This window comes from Arabidopsis thaliana, chromosome 4 (genome assembly GCF_000001735.4).
Source record: "Arabidopsis thaliana chromosome 4, partial sequence".
Lineage (NCBI taxonomy): Eukaryota > Viridiplantae > Streptophyta > Magnoliopsida > Brassicales > Brassicaceae > Arabidopsis > Arabidopsis thaliana.
This window is the reverse complement of record NC_003075.7, coordinates 6,947,415-6,962,278: the sequence shown is the minus strand read 5'-3', so window position 1 is coordinate 6,962,278 and position 14,864 is coordinate 6,947,415. Positions and strand designations below refer to the sequence as shown.

Here is a 14,864-nt window from a genome sequence, read left to right as displayed (position 1 = left end):
GTAAATAATATTTTTTGTGGTTCACGAACCGATCCAAAATTTTAATTAATCTCTCTCAGTGTCTCACCAGATTTGTTTACTTAAATGACGAAACTACCCTTCTATATATTTTAGCGACAATTTCTGACAAAGGGTAAGATTGTCTTAGGTCACACACAACACTTCATTGAAGTGAAAAAAACCTTTGTTTGATAGAACAAGTGAAAAAGAAACAGACAACAAAAAAGCTAAAGCAAAAGTACAGTGTGTGAGAGATAGTGACTGCGAGAGAGAGAGAGAGAGAGAGATAGATTTTTGCACACTCGAAGAGGGAAATAAAGAAACAAAATGATGCCTTGATGGAGAAAACTAATTGATTGCTTTTTTTTCTTCTCTATCTTTTTGTTTACATTACAAAGAACATGATCGGTTTCTCTTATTACCACCTTCAGTGTTTTGTAATCTCTATTGCTTCTTCTTCTTCTCCATGTCGATGAAGAAATGTTTGAGATTTACACACTCTGTTTCTCACTGTAACTCGGGTATGTTTTGTTTTTTTCTCTTATGTCTCTATCTGTGTCTCTTATTAGATCTCTTTTTTTCTCTAAATCTTTAAAAAATAAAAATTGATTCTTTGCTTAATGCTATCTGATTCTTTTGGTTTGTTGTTCTTCTTTGACTGCTATTTTGGGTTCTTTCTGATTTTCTAGGGTTGTTTTGATACACTCTTTACTACTAATTGGGTTTTTTGTTTGCTCTATCAACCTTATATGAGATCTACATTGTGTATGAATCAAAAGATCATTACTTTTGCATGTGTAGTTTGTGTTTTGGAAGCTTAATTTGAATCCTTTTGAAGCTTTTATGACATTCTATTCATTAGATCTACTAATCACTGATTAAAACTCTAATCTGTTACTATCATTACAAGAAGTTGTTTAGTAAATTTTCAGAGATTTCATTTTAGCATGTTTCATCTACTAATCATTGAAAGTGTCTTTATTTAGGAGGACTAAACTGTTTTCTTGTATTGTGTAATGTTTTACAGATGTTTTGAAGTGGTGATTGGAGTGGAAATGGAATTTGGTAAAGGAATTGATATGGAACAAAGCCCCAATAGTGTTCTTCCTCCTCCTCGTCCATTCACTGAATCAGAAAAGAGGACTAGTACAAGACTAAAGCCGCCTCGTAGAGATGAGATATTGAGAGTCAAAGAAGGTTTCACCGAGATAAGTTTCAGGCGTTACCGTAGCACATCATGTAAGAACTTTCCTTCTAAACCACTTGCAATGGGAGATACAACGGAGCTAAGGCGCGGTTCTGTTTATCAAAGCTCTAATGAGTTGTTTAAAGAACTTAGAGAACCACAAGGACGTAAAGATTCAAAGGCGAAACTTGAGTTGTCTCGTAGTAGTGATGCTTCTTTCTCCTTTAGAGTTGTTGATTCTTCGAGGAAGGGAAGTACTGAGAAAAGACCGCATAAGACGGTTTTAGATGGTCAGAAGTCATTAGTTGAACCTTGCACCTCTAGCAACTTCATTGACATTTGTTTGAAGTCAGGTATTAAAGATAGAGCTGTAGTGTTGGATTCAGATGATAATGACCATAAGATTAGATTGCCTAAGCCATATTCTGCAAAGGTAGACTCAGTAGAAACCAGTTACAATAAGGACAGCTCAAGAGTTAGGAAAATGTTTGATCCATTTGTTAAATCAAAATCTTTGAGAAGTCCTCTTGGTTATATAGGAGAATCAGGTGATCAGTTCAAATTGGGGAGGAACAGTGAGCGTTGCAGATCTATGTTGAGTGACTACTCAAACATTCATAAAAGATCGAATCTTTGTCCTCCTCCAGTTGTCAATAAGGATTATACCTCGGTGCTGAAATCTTCCCCGGTTCATCTACATTGCCGTCTCAAGATGGAAAGCAAGAATGGATTACCGGTTTTTCAGTTTGTTTCAGATTCTCCTGAGGAAGTTTACGCTGCAAAGACGTGGAAATCTGACAATGGTTCTACTTGGGTATATACATTTTCATCTGCTGGAAGCAGAAAGAGGAGCAGTGCTAGCGTGCGGGGTTTGACCGATGTTAGTAAAGAATCTTTGCTGGTGGCTCAGATGCAAGTTACCTGTAAGATGTGTTCAGAAGTAAGAAAAAAGGGACAAGATCCAGAAACTTTGATGGTGAATGAGTTTGTTTTGTATGATATTGCACAAGCAAGAAGAAGTGTCTCCACAAAGGAAGATCAATCACTACCACTTGATACGGTTAATAATGCCTCCAAGAACTCTGTTAAATCAGACTCAGAGATAAGAAATAACTCAATGTCCGGGGATGCTTCGGATACAATGAAGCAGAGATCTCAGCCTAAAAGAACATCTCAAAGCTATGATCTTGAGGCTTCAAATGGAACAAACCCGTGGTCAGCTGCAAATTTGCATCCTGACCTTGAGATCGCAGCTATAATTATTCAAGACACTATTGAGAAGAGAGAAAGCTTAAAATATAGAAGAGGTGACAAAAGACTGATGGAGAAAACTAATATTCTTGGTCTTTCTCCAATAGAAGAGGAGAAAAAGGAGTTGTTTGGCAGCAGAAGTTTAGAAAAACTGAAGGTTGTAATCCCGAGGGGAAACCACGGGTTACCAACTACCGAAAACTCTTGTCCTTCGCCTTTGATTCAGCGATGGAGGTCAGGAGGCGGTTGTGACTGTGGTGGTTGGGACATGGCTTGTCCACTTATGGTTCTTGGTAATCCTCGTATCTCATGTTCTCATGATCAGCCTCTTGTAGAAAATCAGCATCCTTTGCAACTATTTGTCCAGGTAAAATTATTGAAGACTTTAAAGGAACTCTTCTTCTGTTTATCATTTTAACACATATCTTCTTCATATTGTAGGGTGCTAAAGAACATATACCAGCATTGTACATGTCATTTGTTGAGGAAGGACAGTACGATGTTCATTTCCACGCGCAGTTATCAACATTGCAAGCATTCTCCATCTGTGTTGCCATATTACATAACACGGAAGTCTCAGATAGTTACAGAAATGGCGAGAATGTACAACAGTTTTCGCATTGCAACTCGTTGAAAATGCTGATTGATGATGATGTTCAGTTCTTAGTTGAAGCAGTAACAGAGGAAGAAGAAGTCCCTAAGCCTCTGAAAGAAGCTGTGACCGCTCTTCAATCCTACATGCCGAATCCTCCTTTCTCGCCAATCTCCCGAGTGTAGTCTGTGATGCTATCACTATTGCAGGTGCATTTGAGTTGGCGATAAGAAAAGAAGAGGAGAGAAGGTTGGTCTCCAACTTCCCCGATAAAGCGCAACCATGAAGCAGTAGACTCGCCGGACAAGCTAGAGAGCTTAAGATGGGATGGTCTCTGATTTTCAGACTGAGAAAGGAAGGCGTCACATTCTTTGTTGTATCATTTATTTATTCTTCTTAGGATCTAGGCAAAAGAAAAAGCCACACTGTTCATATTGTAAGGTAGCAAGTGGGAGGTGCCTATTTGGTTAGAAGTCTTATGAGCGTAGAGTTGGTAGATCCTTCAAAAAAAAGTTTTGTAACTTGTAGTGAATAATGGATCTTCTTCTTCTCTCTCCAGTCAAAAAGAACTTTGCACAAATGAATTTAATCAAATCAATAGTTACAAAAACGAAACAAATGTACAATTTTCCATTCTTTGTATTACATATGTTGCAGTCTTGGTGGTTTCATAGGGGGTTGAACTATCTTTGTCCTTTAACGATTTAAGGCTATCTCCATCTTTTGTTTTGTGCCAGAGAGAGCTGACGTATTAGGCTGCGCCGCTGCTAGAGAGAGTACGCTCTTGTAAAATTCATACGAAGCAAAGAATATAGCTCCTTGCGACATGTACATCACTAGTCTGGGGATCAAGCCTCTGCAACATATAAGAAGAGAGTAGCATGCTGGTAAATTGATGAAGCATGACATGGATGATACAATTGCAATAACCATGACTAGTGAAAGCGAGCAGAGACCTGTATAGCCCTCTCAGACCTTCTTGCCTTCGTATTGATTGAAGAGTTTGATAGACACTAGGATGTTGGTTTCTAGATCCGGGAATCTGCAGCCATGGGATAAGTTAGATGTTGACGACAATTGTTAACGTGGTTCCTAAACGAGAAACAAACCTGAGTTTGTAATCTTGTTTTTACTACATCAAATGGGGTTGTGAAGAAAGCAGCAGCAGATCCCGCTAGTCCTCCACAGGTAAGCTGTTAGGAGCAATTATCAGAATATCATCTAAGTGGTCTCAGGTTCTCCATATTAAAAATAAAAATACAGATTGCTAAGATTGAAGAGAATCATAAAGTGCACATTGTTATGGGATGAAGCAGTGAAGAAACACACCGTTTGTAATGTTGTGGGTTGAGCCATTTCACCACAAGGGCCTGGGGATGGTAATACCATTTGCTTCATGTTTTCATAGACATAGAACTGTATTTCCAATAAATTTGGCATCAGAATTCAATACAAGCAGAGAAAAAGAATAGCAGAAGAGTGTGGACGATCTAGACGCTAGTCCTAATTAGAGCATTTTAGGAACACATTATAGTGTGCGCAAAACGAACCTTAATGATTGAGTGCGGGATATTTCTACATAGCACTGCAGTCCATCCAGCATATAAAGAAAGCAGACCACCCTTTTGGATGATTCCAACCAATGCGGTCCTGTATTCATATGTGATGAAAATATCATTAGAACATATTGAAAGCACAAGAGGAAATTAAAGAAAGGGTAATGGGAAACAAATCTCAATGTGAACTAATTTTATTAAGCTAGGAAACCTTTACGAGACAAGAGAACATGGAAGTATATGAAGCAGTTAACAAAAGTTTAGATTAAGCTTGCAAATATTTACCAGCAATTGCGATAATGTGAACTGACTTGCATCTGCTGTTTTATGCGCTCACTAGGCGTGAAGATAAAAGAAGTTGCAATGCTTGCAGAACCACCAGCTAAGCAGTGGGCTAGGGAGCAATATTCCTGAAATTTCAAGAATTTAGTAATATGACTTTACTTATTCTGCGAAACAGGCCATCAGAAGAATGGAGACATGCGAGAAAAAAGAGACCTTAGGAAAAAGAGGAAGCAGAGTTCCTTTAACGGTTTCATAAGTGAACGTATAGAGGGCAGAGATAGGAGCTGATGAGGCAATGTTGCTAGCAATCCCTCGATAAAGTCCAGAAAAACCTGAATACATATTGGGATGTAATTATGTTAAGCAACAAGGCGCAGTGACAAACAAATACAGAAAGCTCCCTTTTTTGATCATCACAAGTAAAACATTTTACCTCTTTCTGATATAATTGATCTCCCAGTATTGCATAGAGACTTCTCCTCCAAGCGGCATGACTGAATCATTGTCTTAACGGTATCAAGTGGATGAAGACAAAGACTGACGCTTATGCCTGCCAACGCACCAGCAAAAGCATGTCTCTGTTTAGCAAAAGCGTAAGTAGTCGTTTCTGGAGAGGACAAACAAACTTCAGTCTCTTTGTCATTTCTATCTTTCTCAAGCAACTGTTTATTTTCAACGATAGATAAGCAGTCTTCGTCTAAGTTATTCCCTGAAGAAGAAACCTCAGCATCACAATCCGTGCTACATTTTGAACTTATCATATTCACTCCTTTATTATTGACACACCTATCTTTGTAAAGCAAAAAGAGATAGTTCACATCATTAGATCTAGATACTCTAGTGTCTACCACTGATTCTGCAACCGTTGCTAATAGAAGACTCCTTGGTTCAATTACAGTTGATTGGTCCTTGGCACCAATGGCATCAAAGACACAATCACAACCATCGCCATTTCTTGATGCGAGTTCTTCTTTACTGCTCACTGGATTAAGAATACAGCCTTCAAAATTTTCTCTCTTCTCAATCTCAGCCCCTTCTTCATGATATCTAGTAGAACTTGGAAGCACTCCTTCCATCCAGCTATACAACGTCTTCCATCTAGCCTCGAACGGAAAACCAATCCCTTTGCAAGAACCACATATAGACTTAGATCCATCAGTCTGATTCAACAAACTTTTTCGGTTATACGGATCGAAACTATACATCTTTTCAGCCACTCCCAATAATCTAACCCTAGACTGTGGAGTCGATGACAATTGAGACTTAGCCTTTTCTGAACTAACTTCATCCCTATCTACATAATCAAAATTCCCTTCTTTCAGTGAAACAAAACCCGAGCGATCCCACAACAAATCAACGGCTGATATCAACGCATCCCTACTGAGGATTTGACTCAACCTAGTATCTACTCTTTCTCTATTGTCCCTCTGGAAGGCATAAGCATACTCTACATGTGAATGATGATCACTGATCTTTGAAAGCTTCCTCTTAACCTCAGCTAAGTTGCAACTATGTTTAATCGAACTCTTCTTAACAGATCCTTTCGTAGAAGAAGACATTTGCTTATCTTACACAATATACACAAAAAATCGACTTCTAAATCTTAGTCAACTAGTTCGAGCCAATAGCTCAACAAAGATCTGTTCCAAAATAACGCCTCATGTGAGAAAATTCGAAAATTTCTCGAAGCTAGATATCATCGATAATCCAAAAATCTGTAGCTCAAATTAACCAAAACCTTGAGAAGCTGATAAGCTCTTTGTCGGTAGAAGATCGAGATCCCAAATTGCTCATTTTCTCTGGCCGATGGGGGTTTATGCGCTGCTTCTTCTTCTCGAAGGGTTTTACTTTTTCGTTTTTATTTTTACCTTTGTTTTTTTGTTACAATTGCGAAAAAATGGAAAAACTGGTTTTGTTCAATAATCAAATTCCACTAATCGGGTGGACTTCCCTCTCCTATATTTTTTTAGAAAGGAAGTCATTAGAGTTTTTTCTCTGGCAACGGTAGTTCCGTTGTCCAACTATCCGTTTAGAATCTTTTGGCTTTTGACTTTTTGGCTTTTTATCCGATAACTTTCGTTTTTATGGCAATGTTTGGCCAGCTTTAGTTTTGACACCGTCCGTTTCTCTTTACGGTGGTGGTCGGCTAGCGTCTGGCATCTGTCGGCTTTTACAAAGGCGGTTGACTGGCTTATATCTAGAGTTTCATCGTCCTTCTATTGTGTCTCGTCTAGCTTCTAATCGGATTTTTTCCGGTTTAAATTTATCTTTTCGTTCTTTAGTTTTCTTTACATTTGGTTTGATTGGCCCTCTTGTGTTTCAATTCTTAGATCTGGAATTAGAATTCCTTAAACCTCCTTTGATTAAAAGGCTCGTTTTGTTTTTCAAGCTTATCGATTTCAATTTTAAAAGAAACAAATCGGAGTTGTGGATGATGGTTTTTTCTAGTGCCTTTGGATTGAGTTCAACATAATTGTGGTTATTTCTTCCCACCGATCTATGAAGATGATTGCTTTCTTTTATGTTTTTAGTTGTTGGTTGGAAGCTTTATTGGCTTAATCTCTAAGCGGATGTTACTCGGTTAAAACAGTTCATGGTTTGAATGTGCTTTAGGTTCCTAATTAAAAGCTTTAGTTGTTGTGTAGATCTTGAATTACCTTTTCGTCGTTGTTGTCAAGGAATCAGAGATTCAATTGGTTAAGAATCAGTCGTGAGCAAATCAGTATGGTGATCTGCGATTGTCATTACGGTGAGAAACAGAAGATTTGATTGCTCGAACTTAGTTTTCCGGTGACGATCTAAAATTCATCGGAAGTTGGATCTCTTGCGGTGGAGGTTGTGAAATCAACATGTGTCGTAATCTCATCTTTACCGTCTGACGCGTCTTGTGATATGAAGATAGTTTGCTTTGCTGTCTCTTTTCTTTCTTTGGAGGGTTTAATCTTGGGTCTATCTTTGTGGACTATATATTCGTTTTGTTAGCTCTTAAAATATTGTCTTGTAAGAATACCTTGTGCCGTAGACTTTCGATCAATAAAAAAACATTTACGAGAAAAAAATATGGGTGAATTGCAAAACTAACTGTTTTTGATAATTTATTTAAGAAACTAACACTATAATATACAAAATGTAGAAACTAACACTAGAGGGTAGTAAACTTACTAAATTAGTCTTTTTGATTGGAGATGGTAGTGGTGGTGATGGTTGTGGCCGGCGGTGGTGGATGGAGTTGATGGTGGTCGGAAGTGTTGGTGATCGGTGTGGTGGTTGCCGGCGGTGGTGGTGGTGGCCGGTGGTGGTGGTGGCCGGTGGTGGTGGTGGTGACCGGCGGGGTGATGGTCGGCGGTGGTGGTGGTGGTGGTGGTGGTGGTGGTGGTGACCGGCGGTGGTGGTGGTGGCCGGCGGTGGTGGTGGTGACCGGCGGGGTGATGGTCGGCGGTGGTGGTGGTGGTGGTGGTGGTGGTGGTGGTGACCGGCGGTGGTGGTGGTGGCCGGTGGTGGTGATGGCCGACAGTGGTGGTGGCGGTGGTGGTGGTGGCCGAAGTTGGTGGTGGCCGGAGTTGGTGGTGGCCGGATTTGATGGTGGCCGACAGTGACGGTGACCGGTGTTGGTGGTGACCGGAATAGATGGTGGCCGAAGTTGGCGGTGATGGCCGGCGGTGGTGGCAGGCAGTGGTGGCCGGCGGTGGTGGCAGGCAGTGATGGCCGGCGGTGGTGACCGGTGGTGGTGACCGGTGGTGGCCGGCGGTGGTGACCGGCGGTGGTGGCCGGCGGTGGTGGCCAGCGGTGGTGGTTGCTACTGAAGGTATTGAGGCAACAAGGGCAAATTGAGTAATATTACATATAATACAGAGAATATTATAATTACATAGTTAGGATGGTTAGTTAGTGAATTATAGTTTTTTTGTTAGTTATTTCTGCAAATTTCCCAAAAAAATATATCAATTTCCACTAATTTTTTTTATGTACATGTTGGATTCTAGAAAATCAATGAATTTAACAAAACAAATTCATGATCATCGCACAAATTGGCTAAAATATTGTTGATTTTGGAATTGGATGGAAGGTTAATTGTAGATTATAACGGAATTTAAATTGTTTGAATCTTGGAGTAACTCAAAAATATAGATCAAAATGATTACATATGGCTATGTTCTATTGCAAATCGTGAGCGACAGTTCCGACAAAAAAAATACGTCGATAGTAAAATAATTCAAAAATAATCTGTTATATTAATTTTCCATCACATATTTCCAATGCCTTGCTTAAATATATATTTTGAACTGTATAATGTTCTTATACTCTTGTTACTTACCTAGTATAATTAAGAAAAAAACAGTTAAAAGTAAGCTAACAATCCCTATTTGTAATAGAAAAAATCATATTCAAATTTTCAATTTTTTTATATAAATGCAATAATCATAATTAATTTTTTTTATATGAATTTATAATTGCCCAATTATAAATATTAAAGCGGGTTAACACAATTATACTTTAAAAAAAATTTAATTGAATAACATCAGATTCTATATTACACTTTAAGTCATTAAAACTCTTTTGAAATCATAAACCAATAACACCCTTTTACAGTTGAATTTTTTACCTTTCATGATTTTATGTAAATCAATTGTTTTTTTGAAATGAATTTTTGTAGTGGCATTTTATGTAATATTTAATATGTTGTTGGCTATTTACTTAAATGTATGTTTAGTTAATAATATAGAAATATCAAAGTTAATTGCTAAAAATATTATTAAACAAAATATAGAGAGTATATTGTAAATGATAATTCGAAAATGAAATCCATAAATTTTGTTGATCTCAATTGAATCACATCCCAGTATTAGACAAATTGGGTTTTATAAACACTAAGAAGATAAAACGGGGTCATTTCGAAACCGTAAGAAAATAGGATGATTTCTGCAAATATGGGTAATATATATGTAGAACGATAATATTAATACCAGAAACCCTAGAGTTGCTTCCGCTTCGCTTCTCGTCTCTCTTATCAGTCTTCTCTTTTCACGGCTACAAGGTTAGTCCTAAGTTTCGGCTCTGTTCTTGCATCAGTGATTGGATCTCTACTGCCTTTTAATCAAATCTCATTGAATTGATCTGGGTTAGGGTTTGGGTCAGGTTATCGAATCTTTCTGTGTTATTTTGATTCTATGAAATGAATTTAGGGTTTGGGCAAGTTTTTTCTGGTCTATGTAGCTTCCATCCTTTTCTGAGATATCTGATTGGGTTTTTCGGATTCTGGTGATCTCTGTAACAAAATCGCTTCTCTGTGTTTTTCAGGCTAATTGAGAGTGTCCCTTGCGTTAGAGTTTGTTACTAGCTTTTTTCGTCTGAAACATGGCGAATTTTGCCAAACCAGAGAACGCGTTGAAGCGTGCTGATGGTAAGTTACGAAATGTTTTCGTTTTAACATCCATTTGGTCAAATGGATGTGGTTAGGGTGTGTATGAATTGAGATTGTGTTAAACACTTTTTTTTTGTGTGTGTAGAATTGATCAATGTTGGACAGAAACAAGATGCTCTTCAGGCGCTTCATGATCTCATTACTTCCAAGAGATACAGAGCTTGGCAGAAACCGCTTGAGAAGATCATGTTTAAGTATCTTGATCTTTGTGTTGACTTGAAGAGGGGTCGATTCGCTAAGGATGGATTGATTCAGTATCGTATTGTTTGCCAGCAAGTGAATGTCAGTTCCTTGGAGGAAGTTATCAAGCACTTCCTACATCTTGCTACTGACAAAGCTGAGCAAGCTCGGTCTCAGGCGGATGCCCTTGAGGAGGCTCTTGATGTTGATGACCTTGAAGCTGATAGGAAGCCTGAGGATTTACAGCTAAGTATTGTCAGTGGGGAGAAGGGAAAAGATAGGTCTGACCGTGAGTTGGTCACCCCATGGTTTAAGTTTCTGTGGGAGACATACAGGACAGTCCTTGAGATATTGCGAAACAACTCAAAGTTGGAAGCACTTTATGCGGTTTGTTTTCTTCTAGGTTAAGCTTATTGGTGATACCTCTGATTTTAAGTTGATTGAGATTGAAGACTTGTACTTTATAATCTTGTAGATGACAGCACATAAAGCCTTCCAGTTCTGTAAGCAGTACAAGCGAACAACAGAGTTCCGTAGGCTTTGTGAAATTATAAGAAATCATTTGGCAAACCTGAACAAGTACAGAGACCAAAGGGACCGACCTGACTTATCAGCCCCTGAGAGCTTGCAGCTGTATCTGGACACAAGGTTTGATCAGTTGAAAGTTGCTACTGAGCTTGGACTTTGGCAGGTGCGTTTTTGTTTTCTATGTGTATTTTTCTGATGCTACCTTCTCTATTCCATATTTAGTTTGGCTGTATATAGCTTATCCTCTGTATAATTACTGGAAATAAGTTAGTATGGTTCGTGATGTATCTTTGCAGGAAGCTTTTCGCTCTGTTGAAGATATCTATGGATTAATGTGCATGGTCAAAAAAACGCCCAAGTCATCTTTATTGATGGTTTATTATTCCAAATTGACTGAGATCTTCTGGATTTCTTCTAGCCATCTTTATCATGCTTATGCATGGTTTAAGCTGTTTAGTCTGCAGAAAAATTTCAACAAGAATTTAAGCCAAAAGGATTTGCAGCTAATAGCGTCATCTGTTGTCTTGGCGGCATTGTCCATTCCACCATTTGATCGGGCTCAGAGCGCATCCCATATGGAACTTGAAAATGAGAAAGAACGCAATTTGAGGATGGCTAACCTCATTGGATTCAATCTTGAACCTAAATTTGAGGGCAAAGATATGGTAACATAGGTTCTTATGTTGCTTCATTTTTATTTTGCGCCCTTTCTTTCTGGTTTAGTATTCTAATTCCATTTCCTTCCTGTTTCAGCTTTCCCGGTCAGCTCTTCTGTCAGAGCTGGTGAGTCTCTAGCTGTTACCCTGTCTGTGGTTTAGAATATTTGTCGACTTACAAATATCTGATTTGGAGGCTGATTTTTATGCAATTAGGTTTCAAAAGGTGTTTTGAGCTGTGCATCTCAGGAGGTCAAAGATCTTTTCCATGTTTTGGAGCATGAATTTCACCCACTTGATCTTGGCTCCAAGATTCAGCCTTTGCTGGAAAAGATTTCCAAATCTGGTGGGAAACTGTCCTCAGCTCCTTCTTTACCAGAAGTGCAACTTTCCCAATATGTTCCTTCTCTGGAGAAGCTTGCTACTCTGAGGCTACTTCAACAGGTAAGCCTTGTTCTCTATGTTGTAGGTCAATACCCATTCAACCATTTTGGATTTTTCTGGTGGTTTATCCCTTTTTCTGCATACTAAATGTTCTATGTTCCGATTTTATTTTCAGGTGTCTAAGATTTATCAGACAATAAGAATTGAGAGTTTATCTCAGTTGGTACCCTTCTTTCAATTCTCAGAGGTAGAGAAGATTTCTGTTGATGCTGTGAAGAACAATTTTGTTGCCATGAAAGTTGATCACATGAAGGGTGTTGTAATTTTTGGAAATTTGGTAAGCCTCTGTTAAAGCTTCAGCTCAACACTGATTATATCATATGTAGTTGAGTAATATAATTTTTAACTTATTGACTAAATACTAATCTATTTGATCAACTGTTTGTATATTAGGGTATTGAGTCTGATGGACTGAGGGATCATCTGGCTGTTTTTGCCGAGTCTTTGAGCAAAGTAAGAGCTATGCTGTATCCTGTCCCAAGTAAAGCATCAAAACTAGCTGGCGTTATACCAAATTTAGCAGATACTGTTGAGAAAGAGCACAAAAGACTGCTTGCTCGTAAATCAATCATTGAAAAGAGGAAGGAGGATCAAGAGCGTCAGCAACTAGAAATGGTAGTTACTTTTCCATGGTTATTTGCACAGCTCTCCTTTTACGCTGTACCTGTTTATGAAAATTCCTTTATTTGATGTTTACTTTTGAAGGAACGTGAAGAGGAGCAGAAACGGCTTAAGCTTCAGAAGCTAACTGAAGAGGCAGAACAAAAGAGACTTGCAGCAGAGCTTGCAGAGAGAAGAAAACAAAGAATCCTTAGAGAGATAGAGGAGAAGGAGCTTGAAGAAGCCCAAGCTTTACTGGAAGAGACAGAGAAGCGCATGAAAAAGGGAAAGAAGAAGCCACTTTTAGACGGAGTAAGTTTACCAATATGTTAGCTATTATATAGTTCACTGATTAACTTATTACTAATGTCGGTTGGGTTAAACTAAATATAGGAGAAGGTGACAAAGCAATCTGTGAAGGAAAGGGCCTTAACTGAGCAGCTCAAGGAAAGGCAAGAAATGGAGAAGAAGCTTCAAAAGCTTGCCAAAACGATGGATTATTTGGAAAGAGCAAAGAGAGAAGAGGCTGCTCCATTGATTGAAGCTGCATATCAGCGAAGACTGGTAGAGGAAAGAGAGTTTTATGAGCGTGAACAACAGGTACTTACTGTTTCAGTAGTTTTTCTTTTCTTACAACTTGGTTCTGTGTTGGAAGTATATGAGGTCTTAAAAGCTCTTCTCCTATGCAGCGTGAAGTTGAACTCAGTAAAGAGCGTCATGAGAGTGACTTGAAGGAGAAGAACAGGTTGTCCAGAATGTTGGGTAATAAGGTCAGTCTTTGACATGTCATGTTGTTTCTCTTAATGTTCATCTTTGATCTGAATCTCTTTTCGTTATTGAATTAATTTTAAAGCTCTCTAGTTTCTTACATTTTTCCTGTAACTTTTCCTTCCAATGTACTTATAATCGAATCTTTCTGTGCCCAGGAAATATTCCAAGCACAAGTGATTAGTCGTCGACAAGCAGAGTTTGACAGAATCAGGACGGAGAGAGAGGAGCGTATCAGTAAAATAATCCGAGAGAAGAAGCAAGAAAGGGATATCAAGAGGAAGCAGATATATTATTTGAAAATTGAAGAAGAAAGGATTAGGAAGCTGCAGGAAGAAGAGGAAGCTCGCAAGCAGGAAGGTGTGGACTTGCTTCCATAAATCCACATCATTTTGACTTTGATATTGAAGTTTTTCTTAATAACCCCTTGTTTCTGTTTATTTTTTGGGTTTTCCTCTAATGTAGAAGCTGAGAGGCTCAAGAAGGTAGAAGCTGAACGCAAAGCAAACTTGGATAAAGCTTTTGAGAAGCAAAGGCAGAGAGAGATAGAGCTGGAAGAGAAAAGTAGGCGGGAACGAGAAGAGCTGTTGAGAGGAACTAATGCACCACCTGCTCGCCTTGCAGAGCCTACTGTTACTCCTGTTGGAACTACCGCACCAGCAGCAGCAGCAGCAGCAGCAGGAGCACCAGCAGCACCTTATGTTCCGAAGTGGAAGCGCCAGACTACTGAGGTCTCAGGCCCATCAGCACCAACATCATCAGAAACTGACCGACGGTCCAACCGTGGGCCGCCTCCCGGAGATGACCACTGGGGAAGCAACAGAGGAGCCGCTCAGAATACTGACCGGTGGACTAGTAATAGGGAAAGATCTGGACCTCCAGCTGAAGGAGGAGACCGTTGGGGTTCTGGTCCTAGAGGCAGTGATGATCGCCGATCCACATTTGGAAGCTCCAGGCCCAGGCCAACACAGCGTTGAGTAATAATAATTTTTTTGGTCTCAATCTCCATGGGAATGAATGAAAAAGGTTATCTCTGGATTTTCAACATCACAGCACTCTTCTTTAGCCCAAACCTGTCTCTTCTTCTTTTGAAGATTGCTCATCTTTTATAAGTTTTTATGAAAGATTTTAAAACATGTTAGACTCGTTTTTTGCTCTACACACCCAGAGAGAGTTGTTATTTCCTTCTTCGGTTGGATCTTTCTTTGTTTGTCCAATTTATTTCCAACTTTCTGCTGTAAAAACCTTTGACATTGATCAGCTTCTCTTTCAAGCAAACTTTTTGTTAATTGCTTATTATTAGTTTATGAAGAACAATAAACGAATACCAAATTTCACATTTAACAACATTTGTATCAAAAATGTAAATAGTGTATACAAACATCTTTATTCTTAT

General features: G+C 38.9%; 4 protein-coding genes and 2 long non-coding RNA genes across 7 annotated transcripts; 3 read left to right on the top strand and 3 right to left on the bottom strand.

Annotated features, from left to right (window-relative positions):
- The first annotated feature begins 219 nt into the window (after nucleotides 1-219).
- Nucleotides 220-3,807, top strand: AT4G11450 (bromo-adjacent domain protein, putative (DUF3527)). Its single transcript, NM_117216.4, has 3 exons — nucleotides 220-521; nucleotides 1,028-2,804; nucleotides 2,879-3,807. Exons 2-3 carry the CDS (start codon nucleotides 1,056-1,058, stop codon nucleotides 3,212-3,214), a joined length of 2,085 nt encoding a protein of 694 aa, NP_192884.1. The 5' UTR covers nucleotides 220-521; nucleotides 1,028-1,055; the 3' UTR covers nucleotides 3,215-3,807.
- Nucleotides 3,384-6,745, bottom strand: AT4G11440 (Mitochondrial substrate carrier family protein). Of its 2 annotated transcripts, NM_117215.4 has the most exons (9): nucleotides 6,609-6,678; nucleotides 5,304-6,510; nucleotides 5,084-5,202; nucleotides 4,871-4,995; nucleotides 4,580-4,679; nucleotides 4,359-4,445; nucleotides 4,139-4,222; nucleotides 3,986-4,071; nucleotides 3,384-3,885 (listed from the first exon to the last, which is right to left on the bottom strand). In NM_117215.4, exons 2-9 carry the CDS (start codon nucleotides 6,427-6,429, stop codon nucleotides 3,726-3,728), a joined length of 1,887 nt encoding a protein of 628 aa, NP_192883.2. In that variant the 5' UTR covers nucleotides 6,430-6,510; nucleotides 6,609-6,678; the 3' UTR covers nucleotides 3,384-3,725. The 2 variants fall into 2 exon arrangements, with proteins under 2 accessions (NP_192883.2, NP_001319903.1); NM_001340711.1 differs by having other exon boundaries at nucleotides 3,657-3,885; nucleotides 5,304-6,745.
- AT4G05880 lies at nucleotides 6,693-7,186 on the top strand. Its single transcript, NR_141927.1, has one exon. It is a non-coding gene; the product is annotated as an other RNA (long non-coding RNA).
- Nucleotides 6,807-7,186, bottom strand: AT4G05885. The gene has a single exon (NR_141928.1). It is a non-coding gene; the product is annotated as an other RNA (long non-coding RNA).
- Nucleotides 7,187-8,036: 850 nt separating this feature from the next.
- Nucleotides 8,037-9,480, bottom strand: AT4G11430 (hydroxyproline-rich glycoprotein family protein; the record flags this gene model as incomplete). Its single annotated transcript, NM_117214.1, has 2 exons — nucleotides 8,037-8,666; nucleotides 9,451-9,480. The coding sequence occupies 2 exons, from the start codon at nucleotides 9,478-9,480 to the stop codon at nucleotides 8,037-8,039; spliced, it is 660 nt and encodes a 219-aa protein (NP_192882.1).
- Nucleotides 9,481-9,799: 319 nt separating this feature from the next.
- On the top strand, nucleotides 9,800-14,803 carry EIF3A (eukaryotic translation initiation factor 3A). The gene is made up of 14 exons (NM_117213.4): nucleotides 9,800-9,905; nucleotides 10,169-10,271; nucleotides 10,378-10,859; nucleotides 10,948-11,163; nucleotides 11,297-11,665; nucleotides 11,754-11,783; nucleotides 11,873-12,100; nucleotides 12,216-12,377; nucleotides 12,494-12,715; nucleotides 12,806-13,012; nucleotides 13,094-13,300; nucleotides 13,390-13,470; nucleotides 13,627-13,828; nucleotides 13,934-14,803. Exons 2-14 carry the CDS (start codon nucleotides 10,226-10,228, stop codon nucleotides 14,443-14,445), a joined length of 2,964 nt encoding a protein of 987 aa, NP_192881.1. The 5' UTR covers nucleotides 9,800-9,905; nucleotides 10,169-10,225; the 3' UTR covers nucleotides 14,446-14,803.
- Nucleotides 14,804-14,864: the final 61 nt, after the last annotated feature.